Source organism: Panthera uncia, assembly GCF_023721935.1.
Source record: "Panthera uncia isolate 11264 chromosome B2 unlocalized genomic scaffold, Puncia_PCG_1.0 HiC_scaffold_24, whole genome shotgun sequence".
In the NCBI taxonomy this organism is placed as follows: domain Eukaryota; kingdom Metazoa; phylum Chordata; class Mammalia; order Carnivora; family Felidae; genus Panthera; species Panthera uncia.
The window spans coordinates 14,830,338-14,848,815 of NW_026057580.1; the positions used below are offsets into that span (position 1 = coordinate 14,830,338).

Here is an 18,478-nt window from a genome sequence, read left to right on the forward strand (position 1 = left end):
CAGCCCCGAATGGTGCAACTCTTCCTCTTCACTTTGCTGCTGCTTCTAAGCAAACACCACTCTTTCAGTTATCTGTACTCAAACCAGAGCCACCTGCCTCCTGCTCCTTCTTCCCTGCTTTCAAACACAACATGAATGTCAGAAGGTAGAAACCCAGTCATGAGAGGGCTGGGAGTAGAAGGCTGGATGCTACCAACAGTGGAGGAATGGCCTCAGGAGAAGGAGAGGGTCGGGGAGAAAGGGAGGGTGCGGTCTAGATGGAGGGAGGACCAGGAAAGAGTAGGGGTGTGGTAACCAGGGGAGGAGAAACAGGGGGAGTCCACAGTGTGTAACGGATGCAGAGAGCAAGGCTGAGGCTGCGAATAGGCTGCTGGGCCTTTTATGTCCTCCACAGGACGCATTTCAGTACATTGGTGGCGTTCAGGAAGCTGGTCCACAGGAGTCAAAGTGGAAATGGAAGTCAGGATGAGCTCTTAAGTACGGGCTATTCTTTCCAGGCTCCTCGCAGAGAAAGGATGAAAAAGGTAAAGAGCCTAGTAAGGAAGTGGGGTTGAGGGAGGCTAGGCGTTCTGCATTACCTCTGTTTTAGGATTAGACTTATACACACAAATATTGAAGTCCTTAACTAACTTGAAGCTAAATTGAGGTCCTTAACTAAACCACCTTAGACCCTCCTCACTATCTGTTTAATGTCTCTTGATCCTTCAAGGCCAATTCTATTCCCGTGTCTTCCAAGGTGTCTTCTGACCACATCAGATAGAAAAGACTCCAATTCTCCGACCCTATCACAGCGTTTATCACCTATGCTCTTTGTGTTTCCTTCCTGCCACCACTTGTCTTCTTTGAAATAAACCATGTTTCAGATAGAAGAGAAATGCCCCCTACCTTATAACATCACATTGTGAGTTCAAAACTCTTTTGGGATTTCTTTTTCACATTCATGATATACGCGTATCACGGATGCTCAAGGGGGCCCCATTATAGCTTTTGGGAATTTCAAAATTCTTTCCAAACAGGTAAACACATTGCCGATCTCAACAGATGCTCTGACTTTTTTTCCAAAGAGTTCCCAGCCTGGTTTAATGATACAATACCTCTCCCTACCCTCGCCCCCCAAATGCATAAGCCTGCTCTTGTGTTTACATAAAAATAGCATGTATCCTAATGCAAATTTTAATGATCAATATATGAATGACATATGTTAACACTACTCAAAACATTTGCATTTTAAAGAGTAAGCACAAAGGCTCTTAGACCCTGAAAGTATCTAATATTCTCCCTTATTGAAAGTCTAAACAGTGAATTTAACAACTCTGGGACGGCTACCAATGGTATCTTGGGATGCTTATCCAAGTTTCAACTTTCTTTTCAGAGGATGAAATAAATCACTAATACTTACCTGATTGTAATCATTTTTCTTTCTTTGTCAGGTGAGTAGCATTTTTTCATTTTTATGATATTAGCAGGATATTGGAACCGTTCCGAGTTGATAAAAAAGAGGGGCTGAGGAATTCTGGAATATACTTCATCACCCAATGGAAGCATCCATGCATCCAGGGCAATACCACACCTGCAGGTGTTTGTCGTCAATGATAAAAGAAAGCTGGTTACACGCTGGCCGACATACAGCGTTCCTGATGATGCCAGGATTAATGGACATGCACCACACCGGTTCATTACAGGTTAATCTCACTGGTACTATACTTCAGTGTGGGAAGGGAATATGATTAGCTTCATAAGACAGTCGACTTGGCATCACGTAATCATTTTCTTTAGGAGACATTTAGGAATCGTGACCTTTAGAACGATATAATATGCTTAAAATGTTTTCATTTTTGTTACGGTCTTCAAAATACATTCTCGAACAAGTAACGATTTCTTCAGAACTGTAGGGTGTCTGAAGAAATACAATACATGCACTATTGCCCCTGTTGCCAGCACGTTCGGCCAGTCTGTGGTTGATTTATTATGCCTTTTTCAGAGCAACCGTTGGACCACTTGCTTTGAGGTACCACACCTAAAAAAGTGGGGCTTGAAGAAAAACATAGGGGGCGTATCATTCGAAAATGTAACTTTCTTTTTAAAAGTAAGTTTATCCTGTTTCTGGACCTTTTGGACACTCGGTTTTATGTGCTAAATGGGCAAACTAAGATAATTCCCTTAAATGGAAACCGATTTTAAGGAAGAAATGTGAGATGAAGTTTCAGAGATGATCCTACCCATTTTCTAACTGGTTGGCTCTACATGATCTCATTAGTCTGTGATGACATAGTTCAAGAAAGAAAGTATTTTTTTCTGGGGTCTGGTCCTGACTCTCACCCAAGTTAAGTGTAATTTAAGACCTCTGTCCATCTTAAGGATGGGAAAAAAAAAAAATTAAAAATGCCCTGCATATTGAGGAAGTCTAGAAATACTACAAGACGCATTACTGGCATCACAATCATATGTCATATATGAAATGTATACGGGGGCGCCTGGGTGCTCAGTCGGTGGAGCGTCCGACTTCGACTCAGGTCATGATCTCGCGGTCTGTGGGTGCGATCCCCACGTCAGGCTCTGTGCTGACAGCTCAGAGCTGGAACCTGCTTCAGATTCTGTGTCTCCCTCTCTCTCTCTGCCCCTCCCCCGCTCACGCTCTGTGTCTCTCTCCCCAAAATAAACAAACACTAAAAAATAATAATAATAAAATACAATGATGTATCAAGATAAATTTCCAAGTGAAAATGTTAAGTCCTTAAGCAGATAAATAAGAATGATGAAGAAAAATATATAGGAATGGGGAGATCTTATGATAGCAAGAGAAGTAGATTATTTCTGTCTAGGAAAATTCATATAGAGTACTTACGGAGGCAAAAGAACAGACTTATAAGCCCTGAAGGGTCCCTTCCTCATTAAGAATTTGAAAAATACTCTATCTCACATGGGTTCTCACTTCCTCTCTTCCAATAGCTTACTGTTTTCTCTCTTTGCCTCCTCTTACCTGAATCTCTGGTCTTCACTAAGAGTCTGAATAACTGTGGCTCCACCAAAAGAATGTCCAATTACTGCTAATTTATTCCTGTCAATAGAGTCCTATATGAAAAAGCATGATATATATTCATAACTATCTCACAGGTTGTTAGAATAGACTAAATTAGTTTTTAAATTATAAAATTATTAATAATTTCATGGGCATGGTTAAGTACCTTGATTTCTTATAAAAGAAATACATACATAAATGCACACAAATACACATATACGTACACGTGTATGTACACATATATGTATATACGTATACACAAATAATACACACACACATACACACACACACACATTGAGCATTCATAGAAGTTCAGAAGTGAACTTAATGATCTTCTAGGCACCCACACTTGCAACACCAGCATCATTGCTGACTTCTGCCTCTCCCTCCGTCCACATTTAATTAGTTTGTTCATTTCATGAGTATCTATTGAACACCTGCTCTGTGCCAGGCACCGTAGTTCATTTTCAATGAGCTCCCAGTCTATCAGTGAAGAAAGAGACATGGACACGTGATGCAAATACAACAGGGTGGTGCCAAGGAGCTAGGAGGGTGATAGATAGTTCGCCAGTCCAGGGCGGGGATGACAATGGGGTCCAAGAAGGCTTCTCGGAGGAGGTGATGCCTGACTTGAGATGAAGATTAAGCAGGACTCAGGGAGAAGAATGTGTCAGGCCAAGGGGAAAACATGTACAAAATCATGGAGACAGGAGAGGGAGTAGACGGTCGAGGGACAAGAAACTCTTCACTGTGTCAGGAGAACAGACGATCATCTTCTACCCAGGCTGAAGCCCTTCTACCTAGTCCCCTCTACTCCCTGTCCTCCGTCCTCCATACACACTCTTGGGTCTTTGTGCATGCCGTCCACTTTGATACTCTTCCACCTCCTGTCCATATTCTGCTTAAAACTTTTGGCCACCATTTCAGGATCACGCTCAACAATATGCAGGAGCCATCCGAGAAATGATGACACTTCTGCTGGAGCTCTTGAGTTGAACCACAGAAACGGCTGCTTCTGTAGCTCAAAGCTGACTGTGGGCAATCTCATCTACAGTTCAGCCTAGTTCATTCCTCATCACTATAATACTTCACATACACTTTTTTTTTTTTTAATTTGCAGCCTTTTGTCACACGGTTCCATGCATTACAGCAGAAAAGCAGATGATAAGGAATAAAGAACTACAGGACAACGGAAATGACTTTTTTCAAGCTCACCTTCAGTTGTTCCACATCAAACTCTACATCTAATGCATTCTTCACTGGCCTTCCACGATCAATGTCCAGAATCAAATCGAGAGCTTGGGAACACTCCTTTGCCCTTTGGCGCACCTAGTGTGATTATTAGAACAAGGAAATGACCAGTAAAGAAGCTGCGATACTTATTTTAAAGAGTGTGTACGAGTTGCGTGTGGGAAAGACGATTGATTGCTTATAAACTACAAATGTCTCTCAGTGATTAGTGACTGGAACACAACCCAGGCTTTAGCCCTGTAGGTAGTTATAGCTGAGCCCAGAATCTGTCTCTGCTGCTTCCCCACGGTGTGACTTCAGACGGTTTCCTTAACTTCCGGAGCTCCCATTTGTTGTGTAATAATGCCTACCTCAGTGAAATGTGGGCGGGGTTAGATGCAATGACATATGGAAAACGCCCATGGTAGTAAAGCTTGGCACAAAGGTGGAAGCCAATGTGCCCTCTATCACTTATCTTCCAGACTCCCCCGTGAGCCAAATACGGTTATTATTCACTATTTTGCAACAGGTAAAACATAGAAGCAAAATAGACTAAGTCGCTTGATCGAGATCATCCCACTAGGAAGCGAGGGCATCAGGATTCAAACATAGAAATTTGGATTCTAAGGCCTGGACTCTTAACACTACCCTATACTGCTTCTCCGAAAAGTAGTGCTTTTAATATTGCCTTGGCAGCGAGGGTATTTATGGATTCCTTTTCTAGCACCTCTGAGATTCTAAAATTAGAAGTTCTTTTTCTTTTTTAATTTTTTAAAATATTTATTTATTTATTTTTGACACAGAGAGAGACAGAGCATGAACGGGGGAGGGTCAGAGAGAGAGGGAGGCACAGAATCTGAAGCAAGAGCTGTCAGCACAGAGCCTGATGCAGGGCTCGAGCTCATGGACCGTGAGATCATGACCTGAGCCGAAGTCGGACGCTCAACCAACTGAGCCAGCCAGGCGCCCCTAAAATTAGAGAAGTTCTGACGCCAATGATTTCTGAGTATCTACTGTCATCTCTCAAGATTTTTATGTTGGTCTTTTGTTTTTACCATGATCCAGACTTTTCATCAAGGGAGCTGTATCACTCTGAAGATCTTCCCACAGGCCTTTTGGGAATGGGAAATGGGAGAGCTCCGAGCAGACCTTACCATGTGCAAATTAAATCAGCAAGCATCATCATCGCGCATACGATTTTTAGTCACCACGCTTACTCTTGCTGCTGCAATGTACCTGCTCATTTCGTAGAGGCACCTCCTGGTCCCCTGGTTTTAGGGTTTTAAGATAGAGCCAAGATTTGTTCCCTATTTCTACAGCAGACTGGTCCCTGAAATAGTAAGTCGCAGACGCAGATCCGTCTCTACAACACAAACAAATCAATTACTTACATTCGCTCTTCCTCATCCCCATCCCGCACTTCACTCTGATCTTTCCGACTTCCCTTTCTTCTTCCACTCTACCTTTGTTTTAAAACCGTTCTCACTCGTCTGTGGACTGTGAGGAACTTAACAGAAGACCGTGGGGGAAGGGAAGGGGAAAAAAAAAATAGTCACAAACAGAGAGGGAGGCAAACTAGAAGAGACTCTGAAATACAGAGAACAAACTGAGGGCTGCGGGGGGAGGGGCGGAGGAGAGGGGGAAAATGGGTGATGGGCATTGATGAGGGCACTCGCTGGGATGAGCACTGGGTGTTGTAAGTAAGGGATGAATCACGGGAATCTACTCCCGAAGCCAAGAGCACACTGTGTGATGGCTAACTTGACAATAAATTATATTTTAAAAATAAATGAAAATAAAAATAAAACCAAAGAGGCCCCCAAGGGAGTCCTCAGAAAGAGCCATCGCTGCAGGTCAAGTCAACCCGTCATATCGTCATTGTTCTAGGAGGCCCCCTCGCAAACTCATGTGTGGAATCCAATCCCAGTGCTGCCATTTTTTCACTGTGTGATTTACAGCAAGTTACTCAACTTTTCCCAGCTTCATTTTTCCTCCTCCTTAAAAGAGTGATAACAGTTACCATTTCAGAGGGTTGTTCCAAAGATTAAATGATGTATGAACATGGCACACAATGACAACTCTAGAAATGCTAGCTGGTTTTCAACTCTTGACAATTTAACTCAGTCCCCTTTTTTCCCCTCATCACATAACCATAGTTGACAATTTCATTGATTTCTTTTTATAAATCTTCTTGGAAGTTAGAGCCCAGGCGACATACCTGTGTTCTACAGCAGCAACTATGAACCCATGAGATGCAAGATCAATGCCAACAGCAGAATAAATTGTCCTTCAAAACAAAACAAACAAACAAACAGGAAGCACTGAAATAGCTGTCATGCAAAGGCGGGGTCCACTAACAAGCCTCGGAATGTGGAAGCCATCACACCCCTGTGGTAGTGTCCAGGGGTACACCAGAGAGCTGTGGTTCTCAAAGGGGGCACACTTCTGCCTCTCGGGGGATACCTGACAATGTCTGGAGGTAACTTCATTATCATGACCGGGCAGAGGGTGCTGTTGGCACCCAGTGGGTAGAGGGATGCTGTTAAAAATCCTACAGTGCACAGGGCTACCCTCCACGATAAGAAATTCTGAGAAATGTCAGTAGTCCTGAGGTTGAGAAACCGTGATGCAGTGATTCTAAATATTGCCTTTGAGAGCGCTGGATTTTAATCTTGGTCCTACCACTGACCAGGTATATAACTTTAGGCAATTGCATTACCAGATCTTTGTCTGCACCTGTAAAATGGGACTTTATAAAGCCTTTGCTTTAGAATAGTTAGAAGGTTTTGCTGAGACAGCATAAGTAGGAAGGCAGTGTAGTGTGGTGCTTAAGAGAACACGACCTGCTGTCTGACCACTACATTTTAATCCACCACTTATTAGCTGTCTGCTTTGGATAAGTCACTTATCTGTCCTCTGTAACACTATGATAACTGGTGGGATTCTTGTAAGGATTAAGTACATTAATATGTTTTCAGTGCTTATAACCACATCTAAAACAGGGGAAAGGCTGAACACGTGTCAACTGTTATTTATTTAAATGACTGGAAACAATCATGTGCTAAGTAGCTGCATTGACCCCTTCCAGTTCCTCATTCTGGACGATCTTCTCATGTCATGCATTCAATAGGAAATGGCAATAGAGAACCAAAGAGAGGTAGTGGGAACTATGTCCCCTATTGTTGAAGATACGCAATCTACCCAGGAAGGGGAAATGGGTCTAGTACAGGGATCAGCAAACGTCTACTGTAAAAGGCCAGAGTGTAAATATTCCCAGCTTAGTGGGCAATACAATATCTGTCACAGCTGCTCAACTCTGCTGTCGTAGCACAAAAGTCGCCGCAGACAATGCGAAAGACGAATGAGTGTGGATGTGTTTCAGTAAAGCTTTATTTATAGAACTGAGCAGCAGGCTAGAGTTGGTCCTCAGATTCTAACGTGCCAACCACTGGTCTGGTAGAAATCAAAGAAATGGCTCCAATTGAAGTACCGAAGATAATTTCTTATTGCAGAAGCTACCCAACTTCTGGCCAACTAAAAGTCACCTTTTATTTTCTGAAAGTCTTATAATCCTCTGAGGTAGAAAGAAAGGTAGGCAGTTGAGAAAACAGAAGAGGCGTGGGTGTGGCGGTCATGAAAACGTGCCACTCTGAGATCATGCCACAGAAAGTGTAGTTGACTAAAGACCCCCACTGAGCCCCTTCCCCTTTGGATCCACCACCACCAGCTAAGCTTCCTGTGGGCTGTGCCCAGTAACTGGGCATGGCACGGGTTGCAATGGAGACCCATTCCTGTGAGATGTGAGGCTCCTTTGATGAGCAACTTCGAGTTAAGCACTCTCTCATTTGGCCTGGTCCAGTCTCTGCTAGAACTGTGCTGTAATCTGGGATTCTCCATACCCAATCTCTCCATTCCCCATCTCCTTCCCAAGTGTCCAACCTGCATCATGGTCTGAAGATTCTGTCTTTTCCTCTCTGTTCCCTCTATCCTTCACGGGCATTTCTCTCCATAAATGTCTTTTATAGCCAATCCAATCTTGGTGCACGCTTCTCAGAAGACCTGAGCTAATCCAGGGGATGGTTTTGAGAGTGTATTGTACTATAGAAGGGTGACAGCCCCAAATGCCACCTCTTCTGTCCTCGTCATGAGGCTAGTCCCCATGAGCTGGAAGGAGAGAACAAACTACTTGACCAGATAGGGCTGGACTGATCAACAGACCATGGCCAACATTTGAGGAACCCCAATTCCTCCAAGACGGGGGTGACCATGATACTCCAAACCCTGCTCTTCTTTTTGCGGGGGGAGGGCAGGGAATGCATTCCCAATGGACCTTAGGGGTTAAAAGTTTTCCTCTCACACGTTACCGGAATGCTCCAAGACCATGAGAAAAAACTATTAGTGGGTATTTTTCACCAGTCCTCAGAGGAGAATTCCAGTTTGCAGGAGTTGTCATTGAACCTAGACAACAATGAGAGATTATAATTAGTGTTTGCTCCGACTTGAATGTTGCCGCCTAATTTGCATCTTCTTAGTAGAAATCCTAACTCATGGAATTTATACTTATGTTTTTATGTGCTAATAGTAAATTCATTAAAAAGTCTGCTGCTAGATGCTTAACACCCAAAGACCTGAAGCATGTAGTTTTTCCTAAGACCGTAAAATCATGAATTATCAGTTTTCACTGCCAGCTCTGAACTGAGGGTGAGACACTTTACCCCTTACAGGTGTATTCAGAAGGCTGTTCCTGAGCACCAACCCCGGGTCTTGGTGAAACTTCAAAGGGAATATTCTGAAACCAAACTACCGAATAAACCTCAGGAGCGTTACCCTGAGAGCCAGACTCTTCAAATCTCCTTTCATTCCATGCTAATTTGGTAATGATCAAGACAGACCACTGACTTCATACTCGGATGTGCCTTTGGATGCAGCTCTACCACTTACTATTGACCCTGAGCAAGTAACGAGAACTCTCCGAGTCTCCGACTCCTCTTTTGCACAATGGAGGAAATGATCCCTGATAGGGCTTTTGTGAGAATGTTATCTAAGTAGGCAACATATGTAAAGCGCCTATCTCGTGCCGTAAGAAGGGGCTCACAACGTGGAAGGCATTGTCTTCCCTCGTTTCACTTCTCCATTGCTATTGTCATTATCACCACGAGTTATTTGCGTTTCATTTTCTCATTTATAAAATGGAGAGGCAGTCATAAAGCTTGAACGTGATGATTGCCATGGAAGTGATCTGTAACTTATTCGGCACCATAAAGAGGTGTTAGTTACGGTTCCATCATTTCTGTTATTAGGTGGTTTTTAGGAAAACTCCAAGGAGATGTTTCAAAGAATGCCAAAAGTGGCAGGTAGTTTTGAGAGGGAAATTTGAAGATGTAGTTAACACCGGCCCAACAGTAGTGTCTGGTCAAACAGATAAAGAAGGAAACGTCTATATTAGTTATAAGTAGACAAATGAAGTGGGGAATGCACATCAGATTGTCTTGGTGAGGGAGGCTGGTCCCTTGGCGGGTAGGAGATGGGAATGAGAGCAGAGTCTCATCATTTATGACAGGTGAGAAATTAGTTTTCACTTTCGTACAAAGCATACAAAAGGGAAGTGGGCACTTACCAGATTATTGCTTCCCTGCAGTATATGAGCAGGAATATCAAAGAATATCTGCCATGGGCAGATATTACAGCCGCCTTTAAGTCTGGCACTTTCCCTACCTCCATATACCCCGATATATGCAAAACGAACAAAACAAGAACCCCTGCTTCTCTGACAGTTGCCTGGGCTTTTAAGAAACAATTTGTCATCTTAGAAGTTTAGACTGGAGAAAATCTACTTTGATCTTTGCCAGAAACTTCTGCTGTTTTCAAGGTTTTCTTATATTCTAGAGCCTACCAAAGCAGGATCAACAGAAATCTTACCAAAAAAGCAGCTCAGTATTTTGCCCATAAGCCAGTGTGTTCCAAGAAATTTACTAAGACCAAAAAAATATTCTTTGTTTGGGATCCAAAGGGTGTCAGAGTGGTCATCCTCTTGGGATGGATAATACAAACGCAAGAAGGTGCCCTGGAGAGGAAAAGAAATCAATGTACTTTTAGTGAAGTTGCTTCTCCATTATGTCCCAACAGCTATTTGGCATATTTAATTAGAGGGGAAACCTCGGCTGTTCACAAGGAGGTCCAGAGAGAACTTTTTAAGCTGCTGTGGTGCCTGAATACAGTAGAAAGAGAAGGTGAAACATGCTTTCTGAGTGAAAAGAAAGCACGAGCAGGCTGGTTTCAACCATTAAGGAAGGGGAAAATAGAGCTTATAGATAAATAAATCAGATGACGGCAACAAATCTGGGAAAGACTTAAGTAGCAAAAGGCTTCTTATGCAACAACATAAATAACAACATGAGTCATTCTCAGGTGAGGGCAAGAGCAAGTTTCAAAACCTTCTAGGGGACCACAGGAACAGTCAATGTCAGAACATAAAGATTAGTGCTATTAATCAAAGCATTACCTTATTACTGTAATCAAACATCAAGTCTGTACAACCGACAGAATAAGAGCCATTTCCTTTGGGAATTTTAGTTTGGCCTAAGCTTGCAGCAGCCATCAGAGCTTGTATTTTATTGACCCATGCTGGAAAAAAAAAAAAAAAAAAAAGTGAATATTATCTCACTGTCATCCATTACACCCCAGACTTCATCATGCAAAAGGAAATTTCAAGGGAATTAAGTTACACCCCTTAGTTTTTGGCCTCCTTCATTTCTTTACCTAGCTAGTAAAATATACAAATAATTATTAAAGGCCTGATATAAGCAAAGTATTGTGGGGGAATAAAGATAGAGGTAGACATTTCTTAAGATGCTTAAGACCATCACCTCCTAACACTTATAGCCTTGCCCTTAGCCTCTGCTCTGATCCAGATCATGTTAAAAACCCCTTCCCCCAACTGTTCTTCCCAAACAGGAACCTTATCTCACACTTCAGATTTGGGCTTACAACTTCCCATTGGGTGCCTCTACCTGCTATCCTTCCCTGAGGAACATCAAGGCCAATGGTCCAAAATAAGATTGAATGGCCATCTCGCAACTCTCCTTCCTCATCCCCCAACTGCACAGCCCGCAGCTCCAGCATTTCCTAGCTCGTGTATCCCGAGTCAGAAACCTGGGAATCCTCCTCCTATGTCCTTCTCATCAAACCCCTCCATCCAACGAGTCTCAATTTTAACATTTTGTTTTTAGCCTAAAATTCCCTCTCCAGTATAGCCCCGATCCCCTAATTGTCTATTTACACTTTCAAGGTCTCAGACAGTTGTCATCTCTCCTAACTGTCCTATTCATCTTGGATCTTAACCTTCAAATGCATCCTTCACATTTTACCAGGCTACTCTTAGAATTTGTCAATGGCTTCCGATCACTAAGTGGCTATTTCTGAATGAGGAATATATTGGAATCTTTTTGGAAGGCAGTTTGTAGGCGGTATTTAAATCTACACGTCTTCCTAAGCTACTTCCGTTGCTACTTGAGGCACAAATGTGGCCTATCCTTCCAATGTTCTGGAGTTGAAATGTGTAGATTTCATAGGCGCATAAGTTACATCCCAAGTTCTTGGGCACTGTAAGAAAGACCCTCAGTGATCTGAAGGTCTACTGCCTTTGTACTCTTCTGCTTTTTCTTTACCTGCCTTCCATGGGCTCCAGCACTCCTGAGCGATACACGGAGCTGTTCGACGCCTCGGCACCTTTATAAATTCTATTCCTTGTGTTTGAAATCCCCGGGGCAAACTCCTGTTCGCCCTTTAACATCTTGATCAGATGTCAGGTCTTCTCCAAAGCCTTCCCTCATTCCCCAGACTTGTTTCATTCTCAGTATTAAATCAGTTCCCTCTATGTGTTTCTATCATTCTTTTTTTCCTATCATATTAAAATTATGTGTTTGTACACTCTGCTTCCCACACTAGGCTATTTCTTAAGAGCTGTGTACTTTTGTATCTTCAGATCTTAATGTTGGCACACAGCTGGTGCTCCATAAATCTTTGTGAAAGTAAGCTGAGCTGAGCTTTTCTACGGCTCACCAGGCTCTCATCTGCATCAACCCCTTTATGGTATATATTCTTTTACCCACCCACTCTTGAAACTGTTTCTCCTTCTTTGGTGCCTAAACTCTTCGACACATCTGCAGTTTTACCTGTTACCCTCCTTTCTGAATCCCAGTTGAATCCGTATTTACTTGGTAAGATGGTAAGTCCAACTATCATTATAGCCAGACTTTCACTTTTCTATTTGTCTTTCCGAGCTTGCCTACTTGATATCGTGTGAGTTGATTTCACTGCTCGACAGACTCCTTCAAGCTTTCCATCGCATTCTGCCTCTGCCACTAAGACACAGGGAGCCGTTTTAGGTATGGAACTTATGTCGATATCATGGGGCATCACCCAGAAATGTTCTGAGGTCTGAGAAGAAGCCTGTCTTTCATGTCGGTGACTAATGTGTGAAGCACTTGCCAGCGATGAGCCCTTCAATACACGAGGCTTGCTAGTCAAAGTTGGTCCATGAATCAGCATCACTGGGAGCTTGGAAATCAGGATCTTCAGCCGTACCCCAATTCTACTAAATCGGAAAAGCTGTGCCTATTCAAGTTTGCAAAACGACTAGGCGAAGGTACCAGACCACCTGATCTGCCATTCATAGTCCAATAGTAGGAGCTAGTTCCAAGGAAGGTGGGAGTGAGATGAATGGCCTGGGGTATTAGAGCCAGGTAATCCTATTTTGGATTCCAGCTGTACCCCTGAGAAGCTATGGTGCTCTGGTCTAGGCAAGTTGCTCCCCTCTCTTATTCTCATTTGTAAAATGGGGGAAAAAAAAGCACTTGACAACCTGCAGGACAGCTGTGAGAATGAAGTGATGGTGGAAGTCAAGGGCCTAGCACAGAACACATCAGCAGCAGACAACTGACATTGTGTGTCCCTTACCTAGAGGGAGTTAACTCTGGCTACCCAAATTCAAGCCCTCAGAAGAGTTTGAGCAGATGGAAACTAGACCATACTATTTTCCCTTTGGGCAGATTCAAAACCCAAAGTATTTCCTCAGACATTTAAACAACAACAACAACAACAACAAGCCACTTTACCTGTAAAGGCTAACAGTTTCAGTCCTATTTAGAATCACAAAAGGCTCTTTCCTTCCCATTTAAGATTGCCTACCAAGTCAGGCTTCTTGGTGTAACAGGGAGATGTTAAGCCCTGCCTTTCCCTCTGTGAGGGGCAGGCTGTGTCTGGCTGTGCCCCCACCCACATCAGCCATGATGTGATGGTACGGGAATCGAAGGGAAGGGCTATGGCTCATGGAGTTTGGTGAGGAGCCCAGAGAACGCACAACCGCCTTGGAGGTACTCTACCTCTGGAAATTAGGAATTCAGTTCTAGAGTAATGGGAGGGTTCCAAGGCCCACAAGGTTTCTCTTGTGAGATCTCAATTCCACCTCGGCTCTGGGAACCTTCTCCAATTACCTAGGAGTGCCCTGGTTCTCTAAATCCTGCTCTACCAAAAAGCCCCCTCGCTCAGCATTCAGGAGCCGCAGGTCAAGGTGAGTCTACAGTTCTGCCCATTTGAAGACGGCCCCTCAGGAATCTTGGAGCTAACCCAGGTGTGGGTGTAGGTCTACAGAGCCCTGGGGCTGTTCAGTGCCAGGGGGGTACAGAAAAGTTTCATCAGCCTGCAGGTAATCCAGTCACTGTCCCCGGTTTCCTGTTCTCCAATCATCTATCAGGACTCATCATGAAGGGAGAAACGAGGAGTCTTATCAGGTTGAGCGTCCATCCTCTAGATGATACAGTTTGTGGTTCAGAACTCATAGATGTCGCTCCTTGTTTTTCTTCAACTTTATTTTAATAGGAGCGTTGGAACCTCTGGACTATTTATAGGCTATTAATCTTACGATACATTTTTTGGGGTGTTCATTTGTCAAATATTCCTGATACTCGCTCCTGGGTTTCGAGATGGATTGTATACACACTAGGAACATTACATTTTCTTATTCAGCTTTATGTCCTCCATTAACAAAAAGGATATTTCTAGCCCATACTTTACCTGCATAACCATGTTTTCTACATACTCAGTTAGGATATGAACAACCGTCTATTATCTTAATCCTTTATTTAATCAAGGATTTCTAACAATTTACAAAATATGTATGCATTCGGTTGCTCAAGACTGAATGGGACACTGGCCTTGACTGTGGGACTACAAAAGGTAAATAATGTAGTGTCGCTGTTCTTAACTTTCTGCCAGTCCAATGACAGCCTTCCCGTGACTTTCAAACATGGGATATAAAACATGTTTTGAAATTCCCACCCTGAGCCAATAAAAAGTGCATGATGTAAATGTCTCCTAGCTGATAATCTGTCCGTCGGGTAAGATGTTACTCGTTTCCAATCCTTGGAAAAGGTAATGGGAAAATTAACTTCACTAGGCTGGAAGGTCCTCGAGCTTGACCACAAGCTCACTGTCTTAGTCACCGGTGTATCAGCGATGACTCAACTTCCTGATAAGTGTTGTTGAATGAATGCACCTGTGAGATACTATGCCATTTCCTATGTAAATACAGATACAACATATAGTCTGTCCGACCGACGCATTTGCTTTGCCAACTACAAAGCAAGGCAGTATTTATCAGGTGCAGGGTTATGAAAGCCCTTTTGTAAATGTTACAGTAAGGAGTCACCCATCAAACCTGAACAGCTAGATCCAGAGTCACCAGGTCTGTGGCTTCAGAAGCCACCTACACTGCTCACCTGAGAAGAAGCTGGACAGAGAAGACCGTGCATCACCATGCTCTGGGATTCGCAGGAACCCACAAAACTCCGGAAGCAATCTCTTTGCAATACAGGTCCTTCTCGGTGATGGCAGATGTACCTTTCTAGAGGTGGCTGTCCCACTCTGGCCACTTCTTCTGGGCCTGACTAAACCTTCCCCTCCTCCCCTTCCCTCCCACCACAAGGTAAGAGAGAGCAAGAGATGTGCATCCATTCTCCCCTGGAGCTCTTCAGCTGGTCCCTGCTTCCCCTTGTGATAACATAGAAAACATGGTTTCCCTCTGGACCCCAAGAGCCTAAATGGTCATCTTCTCACATCACCCCCCCCACCCAGTACTAACCAGGACTACACCTGTTGATCAAGACACCTGCCTCTCCTTCACCTTCATGGGAGCAGGTTTTGAGGTTGCCTCTGAGCAAACTCCAGGGGCGTTGTGTCACTGCGCCTGAGTGAGAGCGGGCTAGGGCAGTGAGGGACAGAAGGGGCCACGCTGAGGAAGTTCTCCACAGCGGTTGCCAGCTGAGCTTCCAGTCTGTCTGAAAATGCCTCATCTTGGTTCTGTCCTGCAGTCATGATATTGAAGAAGACAGGCGCTTCTTCAGTTTCAGGTGCAATGAGGAGAAAGTGAGGCTCTCTCCCCGACCCCAGGAGAACAGGTCTCCATGAGCCTTTTTGTAATAGAACTTGGTTAGAAGTCCACACATGCAACTTCTCCGGGGCCACGTGGAATCTGGCCACAGATCAGTTGCTCAAGCCCTGGAACAAAGATGCCTCTTACCTGATGATCTAATATGGGCAACAGGATTTAGGTCTTTCCAGTCAAAAGGATGAACCAGTGCGAGGCTGCTGCAGAGGCAGAAAAGCGCATGCAATTTGGATGGCAACATCTTGGAAGCTGAGGAGTGGTTTCAGCTTAACCTTCTTCAAGGCAGGTTATTAAAAGAAAAAAAAAAACACACATGCAATCAAGAAGACTTTAATAGGCTGACAAATCAGGGAGATTAAGGCATTAGCAACATGATTTTACATACAATTATGGGAAGAAACCCCCTGGAAAAAAATGGAATATGCATTTTCTGGGCCGGGTTTTTGAAAGGCATCAAGGTGGCCAAATCCTTGGGAATGCCGGATCATATCATAGCGCGTAGAAATAACACTTTGAGGCAGTCATATTAGGTTTCTGGTCACTAATTCTCTAACTCTGTAGCAGTCTAGTTTGGTTATAAAGAATAGCATCAAAATAGAATAATTGTAGCAATCACAGATGGCAGTCAATAATGTCCACACACATCTAGCGCATTCGTAAACACTCCGGAAGTTCTGGCTAATGTTTCCGTCACAATTATAAAATGATCATATTGCTGCAGAAATGATGTTTCATTTTTGGTGATCTCTATGCCTCTTCCACACTGAAACCTTCCCGGAGGCAGCGAGGTCAGGCCTTATGTATTCTTCCCACTGCCTACCAGGGGCCTGGCATGCCGTGGGTGTTGCATAAATGTTTACAGAATTTGTGAAAGAATGATTGTAGTCCAACACGTGGTATATTAGACTCATGATAATAACAAATGATGTTACAACTAGGCGCTATGCTAACATCTTATTAGCAAAAGCCTATCTTGTATTTGTGCATCATCTTTACCTTCTAGAATTTCTCCCTTCATAAAACTGAATTGTTTCCTCACTGGTAGTAACTTGCTAACAGACTTTTGTTTTCAGATGTATTTCTATGCTTGAATACATGCATAGAATACATACATAGCTATAAATACACACATACATATAAATATCAATATGTAAAACTATACTCTTAAAATTTATTTGCAGAACTTCATTTCAAGTTACCCTTTTATTTATTTATGTTAACGTTTATTTAGTTTTGAGAGAGAGAGAGAGAGACAGAGCATGAGCAGGGGAGGGGCAGAGAGAGAGGGAGACCCAGAATCCAAAGCAGGCTCCAGGCTCTGAGCTGTCAGCACAGAGCCCGATGCGGGGCTCGAACTCACAAGCTGTGAAATTATGACTTGAACCGAAGCCAGACGTTTAACAGACGGGGCCACTCAGGTGACCCTCAAGTTACACTTTTAATTTGATAATATGGTTAGAGTCTTTTCATATGAGTATATGGCACTATAGTTTGTCTTTTTATGTAAAATGGCACTTAGGAGTTGCTCAAAAGCTTGTTCACTAAACAAATGATAATATTGCCAACATTTGAAGGCTTATTATGTGCCCAGCATTTTTCATAGTTTCTGGCATGTGTTTTCTTATTCAGTTGGCCCTAAAACAATCTGTGAGGGAGATTTAAGTATCCCCATTGTATTGGTGAGGAAATTGAGGCAAGGAAAAAACAATTTTTATATAATTTATCAGGTTGGCTAACATACATCGTATCCAGTGTGCTCTTGGGTTTCGGGAGTAGATTCTTGTGATTCATCACTTACATACAACACCCAGTGCTCATCCCAACAAGTCCCCTCCTCCATGCCCATCACCCATTTTCCCCATCCCCTTTCACCCTCAGTTTGTTCTCTGGATTTAAGAGTCTCTTATGGGGCGCCTGGGTGGCTCAATCGGTTAAGTGTCCGACTTCAGCTCAGATCATGATCTCACAGTTCGTGAGATCGAGCCCCGCGTCGGGCTCTGTGCTGACAGCTCGGAGCCTGGAACCTGCTTCGGATTCTGTGTCTCCCTCTCTCTCTGCCCCTCCCCTGCTCATGCTCTGTCTCTCTCTCACAAGTAAATAAACATTAATTTTTTTTTTTTTTTTAAAAGAGGGTCTCTTATGGTTTGCCTCCCTCTCTGATTATAATTTTTTTTCTTCTCTTCCCTCATGGTCTTCTGTTAAGCTTCTCAATTTCCACATATGAGTGAAAACATATGATACCTGTCTTTCTCTGACTCATTTATTTCATTTAGCGTAAGTCCCTCTAGTCCCATCCACATTGTTGCAAATGGCATGATTTCATTCTTCTTCAGAGGCAAGGATAATTTAACTGACTTGTCCTGATCAAACAGCTAGCAAGGGCTGGAGGCGGGGCTTGAACCCAGACTATCTGAGGCCCTGCTTTTAACCACAACTTTGGGCGGCACCCATTTCTCTTCACCTTAAAATGATAATCTTCTAAAGTTAACGAACACAATGCCTATTTTAATGACGCTAATGTGTTTAGGAACTTCCTGGATTGAAAAGAGGGGTTAATAGGGGTGCCTGGGTGACTCAGTCGGTTAAGGGTCCGACTCTGGCGCAAGTCGTGGTCTCCTGGTTCATGGATTCAAGCCCCACATCAGGCTTTGTGTTGTCGCTTGCTTCAAATCCTTTCTCCCCTTCTCTCTGTCTCTCCCCCCTACAAAAAGGAATAAACATTTAAAAAAAAAAATTTTTTTAACGTTTTTATTTTATTTTTTTTGAGACAGAGAGAGACAGAG

General features: G+C 43.3%; 2 protein-coding genes across 6 annotated transcripts in view; one reads left to right on the top strand and one right to left on the bottom strand.

Moving 5' to 3' along the window:
• The window catches only part of TDRD6 (tudor domain containing 6), a 30,318-nt gene extending 24,884 nt beyond the window's left edge, over positions 1–5,434 (top strand). Inside the window, exons 4-5 of one of the 2 annotated variants that reach the window (XR_007462728.1) lie at positions 4,140–4,778; positions 5,315–5,434. Coding sequence is in view for 1 of the 2 variants with exons in the window: in XM_049653754.1 (XP_049509711.1) it covers positions 4,140–4,184 (45 nt within the window). In the remaining variant the exon portion in view is untranslated. Of the gene's footprint in view, positions 1–4,139 lie in introns of both variants that reach the window. The other variant, XM_049653754.1, reaches the window with a different exon arrangement.
• The window catches only part of PLA2G7 (phospholipase A2 group VII), a 38,991-nt gene that overhangs the window by 1,785 nt on the left and 18,728 nt on the right, over positions 1–18,478 (bottom strand). The window contains exons 1-10 of one of the 4 annotated variants that reach the window (XM_049653757.1): positions 15,828–15,916; positions 15,390–15,612; positions 10,752–10,873; positions 10,169–10,313; positions 8,614–8,707; positions 6,468–6,536; positions 5,486–5,612; positions 4,235–4,348; positions 2,981–3,072; positions 1,400–1,570 (exon numbers count right to left, since the gene is read on the bottom strand). In XM_049653757.1, the coding sequence (XP_049509714.1) occupies positions 1,400–1,570; positions 2,981–3,072; positions 4,235–4,348; positions 5,486–5,612; positions 6,468–6,536; positions 8,614–8,707; positions 10,169–10,313; positions 10,752–10,873; positions 15,390–15,600 (1,145 nt within the window). In that variant the 5' untranslated portion in view covers positions 15,601–15,612; positions 15,828–15,916. Of the gene's footprint in view, positions 1–1,399; positions 1,571–2,980; positions 3,073–4,234; positions 4,349–5,485; positions 5,613–6,467; positions 6,537–8,613; positions 8,708–10,168; positions 10,314–10,751; positions 10,874–14,587; positions 14,671–15,389; positions 15,613–15,827; positions 15,971–18,478 lie in introns of those variants that run through there. The other 3 variants (XM_049653760.1, XM_049653758.1, XM_049653759.1) reach the window with 3 other exon arrangements.